The sequence below is a fragment of the Pocillopora damicornis genome, chromosome 6, assembly GCF_964200805.1.
Source record: "Pocillopora damicornis chromosome 6, jaPocDami1.2, whole genome shotgun sequence".
NCBI classification, from domain to species: Eukaryota; Metazoa; Cnidaria; class Anthozoa; order Scleractinia; family Pocilloporidae; genus Pocillopora; species Pocillopora damicornis.
In genome coordinates, this window is record NC_142675.1 from 6244514 (window position 1) to 6250000 (window position 5487).

General features: G+C 37.2%; 1 protein-coding gene across 2 annotated transcripts in view; it reads left to right on the forward strand.

The window, feature by feature from the left end:
• Positions 1 to 2: 2 nt before the first annotated feature.
• Positions 3 to 5487, forward strand: part of LOC113681572 (protein unc-80 homolog) — a 49433-nt gene continuing 43948 nt past the window's right edge. For both annotated transcript variants that reach the window (XM_089210509.1, XM_089210510.1), the window contains exons 1-2: positions 3 to 291; positions 1988 to 2039. In XM_089210509.1, the coding sequence (XP_089066635.1) occupies positions 197 to 291; positions 1988 to 2039 (147 nt within the window). In that variant the 5' untranslated portion in view covers positions 3 to 196. The remainder of the gene's footprint in view (positions 292 to 1987; positions 2040 to 5487) is intronic.

Consider the following 5487-nt stretch of genomic DNA (forward strand, 5'->3'; position numbering starts at 1 on the left):
ATAATGCCTTTCAAAGCTCCGTAAATAAACATGGCGGACCTACAGCTGATGCCGAAGATATTTTGAATATTCTAATCTGCTGTTTAGATTTTTGCAAAACATCTGTTCTTAAGAACTGATCACAATGGCACACAATGAAAGTACTCTTCGTGCGTTTGCTGTATCTTCCTCAGTATGAAATGTAGACGTACCATTCATGGCAACTGACAAAGTATTTACGATCCGAAATTTTGAGGGTGAAAGGCGAGTTATCCCGCTGCCAATTCAGACATACTTCTGGCGGCAAACAAGGTAAAGTGCAAATCTCTTTCTTAACAGAAATCAGGCGCTTGTTTAGCGTTAAATGAGGTGGAATATTCGCAATAATGCTGACTTTCTTAGCTCTTGTCCAAAATTAGCTCAGGACCTATTATTATTAATTTTGCCTGGTGCGATGTTCTTTTTTCTTAACCATAAGCTTATTTGAAGCAAATGAACAATAACCTTCAAGAGGGTCTAAGCCAATTTTTTTGTTAACTGAGCGTTTTTTCGAGTGTTCCTTTGTAAGCTAAAATCGTACTCGTTACGATCAAACGTTCCACGTACGCTCTCACGTACTGTATACCGTGGACATCGTGATAAATGCAGCTACAAGAGTATACTCCATTGCTTTCAGCCACCTTGTGTTGATCTTAAAAGAGCAGAGATCGTAAAGTGATATGTAATGCTCTTTTGGAAAATATTATAATTCGAAGATCGATTAAATATCTGATTCTTCTTGTGCAGTGTTTGCCAAGTGAACACGACTTTTCCTAAATTTCAGACTTTTCAGACTTGCCACGTGCAAAAAAATGTTGTGTTGCGTTAGGATTTAAGTGGTGGATTTATTTTAGACTGTATGTTATGATTTGATGCAAACTAAATCTCTGTTTTTTAATCATATGATCTTTATATTTTTATGATAGATTTCTAGTACACTGCATGCACACAGAGAAGCACTTTGTGCCTACTTGTGAAGCTGTATGTTAAGTTTTCAAGACAATCATACACATGCTCACGGAAAAAATGAGACATCTTTAAAAAAATTTCACAACTGATGTTCATTAAAGAATGTTATCAGAGTTGAGATCAGTTTTTTTTTACACAACATATTTAAAGATCAACACTCTGGGCATACTTGTGTGGACAAGTATGTTAAGCTACAGTTGCTGTAGTATCTTTAAGGATAGAATCTTAATGAATAGGGATTTTTTTAAATTAAAATACAGCATACCTGTGAAAATAAATTAATTGCTTGTTATCTCAACCCTTCAACTCCCATGAATGTTCAAAACAGAATTTCTCATTACAATATTAATACAATATAAGCAGACAAGTGATGAGAATAAAGAAAATATCAATAAGGGGATTCTAAATTGATCCAATACCAAATTCTCCAAAATAACATCACAAGAACTGTATGGCAAACAGTAAGGGAAATTACTCATGAGATCTTGAGAGTTAAAGGGTTAACCTTTTAATTCCCGTGAGTGACCAAGACAGAATTTCTCCTTACAATATCAATACAATTTCAATCAGATAAGTGATAAGAATATAACAAAATATCAATTTGGGGATAATAAGTTGATTCAATACTAACTTCTCTGAACTAACATTATAAGAATTGTTTGGTTGACATTTAGGAGAATTACAAATTTGATCTGGGAGTTAAAGGGTTAAGAGCAGTTCTTTAATATACACATGTAATGGTAATTGAACCAATGAGAGCACAATTTGGTCTGAATTGATACACTTGATTTCAAAATCAAACAAGTGCGCAGGGCGAGTTTGCTACATGTACCCAATGGTCTCTGATTATTATGCAAATAACTTTTATAGTTTACTATACTTCTATCTAAATTAAATATGGAACTGCATGTATAGTAGCTGTAAGAAATTTAAAAGGAAAAAAAATGGATGCTTTTACAAATAATCACAATTTTGATACATTTTTCCACTTTCATTGCAGTCAACTACTGAAACCAAAACTTGTGAGGAGAAATTATGAATCAGCCTGTTTGGTAAGACATCACTGTTGCATATATTTTTATTTTGTAATTTTTTTAATTTTTGAAATGGAAATTTTACGCAAGTGTTCCCCAGCAAAGAACTTTTGGTGTTCCAGTCTGGGGGGGCACAGTTCACTCACTTTTGTCATGAGGTGACTTTTATGAAGTAGTTTCACTGTAACTAAGGATGGGTGCAGGCAACTGTTTGTGGAGCATTATCCACTAGGGTATGTCTGAGGGCCACAGTTGATTCACCTTTTTCTTGGGGTGACTTCTATATAACTTTGCCTTCATGGTGCACAGCTTCAAAAGCTAGGCATCCAGAGGCTTAAGATCAGAGTCTTCAGTCACCTGATGACTCTCTCCTTTAACTCTTTAAGAGAGTGTCTCTGTAAGAGCGGTCCGGTCGATTTTGCTTGAGACACGGATTTCGCTCATTTCTTGTGTGTTGTAAGACATTCATGTACCTATACTAAAACCACAATCCGTTTGATCGGATCTCTTTATTTTTCAGAGTTTTACAGAAATTAAATTTCACTCGAGCGAAGGCTTGTAGTGACACTTTTCAAGACTTTAATTTATGACAACTTTGAAGGACAATTTACAAAAAACTACGGAGCTTAGCAAAAAATAAATACCAAAGCCATGTATATTAACTCTATCTTATCCATCGAGGCGACTTTCGTGAACATCACGTTTCAATCAAGGAAACAGGAAGACTTGAATGACACCTTATCCGTTGGCTTAAGTCACACATGCCAAAACCGATCAAATTCAATGTAAATTTTTGAAAAAGTGAGGCGCTCTTAACTGATCCAACTAACATAGCTAGGAAGTAGGTGCTATAGAAAAGGTAACTATAGAAAAAAACTTTGCGGCCCGACCTTTACGAAAACTTTATAACTCCGTGAACTTACCAAATTTTCGGCAATCTTCAAGTTTAGCCGCCATTTTGAGGATTTGTCAACATGAAGCGTAACTGATATAAATCAAGCAGGTAGATCTAAAACCGTCAGAAATACATACGAAAGCAATTCAATTGAACTTTACTTTCAATTCTAGCGGCAAAATTTGAAATTTTTCGTTAAACTTACCATTCCTACATCCCCATGCGACCAATTCTTCCAACAATTAATACACTACAACTAGTGTTCGAATTCCCCTCGTCGATTCCATCGTAAGAAATAACCTGTGCCACTCAAGCTTCGACTAGAATGTGAAGTACGAATCAAATAACATAACTGCTTCATCTTGGAGGCAATATCACGCTGGTATTTTAATTTTCTGATCGACAAGAACGGTAATCAGGTAGCGATCGCCATGTTTACCTCATAAAACTGATCGCTGACCATCCGCTGAGTGAAAACAATACGGCTCAGTGGTGAGGGGCGAGGTGTGGGTTGGGTGCGGGCAGATTATCAAAGGATTTTTGGGAACATTCGAACATATGCATTAAAGTATCATAATAAGCATTAGGACTCTCAGTCTTAATGCAAAGGCATGCTTCGTGTTGCAGACAACTTTTGCTTCGCTTAGTATTCTTTTTTCTTTCAAGTACATTTCGTTCCAAATAGGACTGGCGTCAATTCATAGATTTATAAACAAATCTTTACCATGAAAGTGAAATGTGATCATCGCAGTAAATTTTCCAATTTAAGCAATTGGAAAGAAGAAGCCGGAAAAAAAAATCAGGGCTTCAACGGGATTCGAACCCGTGACCTCCGCGATACCGGTGCGATGCTCTACCAACTGAGCTATAAAGCCACACATTGGGAGCGAGGTCAATTAATTGATTTCATATCTTCCCGTGCAGTGAAATGATGTAAAGTTTATATGAAATAATTCATATTTGTACTGCGGTTGTAGATGAAAGTGAAATGTGATCATCGCAGTAAATTTTCCAATTTAAGCAATTGGAAAGAAGAAGCCTGAAAAAAATCAGGGCTTCAACGGGATTCGAACCCGTGACCTCCGCGATACCGGTGCGATGCTCTACCAACTGAGCTATGAAGCCACACATTGGGAGCGAGGTCAATTTATTGAGTTCATATCTTCCCGTGCAGTGAAATGATGTGAAGTTTATATGAAATAATTCATATTTGTACTGCGGTTGTAGATGAAAGTGAAATGTGATCATCGCAGTAAATTTTCCAATTTAAGCAATTTCACTTTCATCTACAACCGCAGTACAAATATGAAAGTGAAATGTGATCATCGCAGTAAATTTTCCGTTGAAGCCCTGATTTTTTTCAGGCTTCTTCTTTCCAATTGCTTAAATTGGAAAATTTACTGCGATGATCACATTTCACTTTCATCTACAACCGCAGTACAAATATGAATTATTTCATATAAACTTCAAATCTTTACCATGTAAATAAATGTTTTTAGGTAATCGAGATAACCATTGAACCTCTTGTAACGCTTTAGAAGTAACGTGTCTTGTCTTTGCCCAACTCTGAGAGCGTGGAGCGGCAAAGACGCGAGACACGAGTCTCGCGTCTCGCGGCTTCTCCATGCTCAGAGGATACGCGTGACCTCACTATCTTTAAGAAAAAAAAAGGGACTGCTCGGAGTCTGTATTCTGTTCAACCATCTCATAAGAGTGACGTGAGTCTTTTCAATTGAATGAAAAAGTCACAAACCCATTCTTTACCTCACGAGCGTAACCACTGACCACTCACGAATTCACTCAGTAAGCTTCTCCTTTGGCGCGGAAATTGAAATCGTATCGAGTAAACAAAGTTATAGTGAGTTCCTTTAGATCTCCCGGAGCTCCCAAAGCGATAAAAGTTCGGGCCGAACTTGTATCGCTTTGGGAACAATTACAAGTACAGGAAGAAGTTGTTCGTTAGCGAGACGTTCATTATGTCTCAGGACTGTTTTTTAAATAGCAAAGACGGAAAAAACTTTGGTTCATCGCATGGCTTAAGTGATTTGGTACGACTGTCTGAATGCAATGATGAAGTAAAACATCATTTGATAAGCTGCCACCTGTCTAAAGAGGTGTTATGTGAAAATGAGCTAATCTTGGCAAGGACTGGCCTATTTCACCTCGCTCAGGAGGGTAAACAAAAAAATTTGGATTAGCTATAGGCATCGCCACGCTTTGGGGAAGTTTTGGAGAAGTGCAAAGGTAACATGTCAGTATCCTGATCATCATGTCAGGAAGCGTATCCAAGGCAGAGATGTAATTGCCTTGCATATGTCTCAAGACACTCAAAAGCTGTTTGGAGGTATTATTCCAGTTGAATCAGGTAGTCCTGAGTAACATTTTCTGTAATCTATTTTTGTCTCGTGACATATCTGCTCGAAAACAGAAGAAACTCCTTATTAGATTAAGGGTACTTAAGTACACATCACGTTATATGTACAATGTTGCTTGGTTGACAATAATGTTTTTCAAATCACCTGAAAACGCAATACACTTATTCATGCATACGGTTCACAATTATTTGCGGTC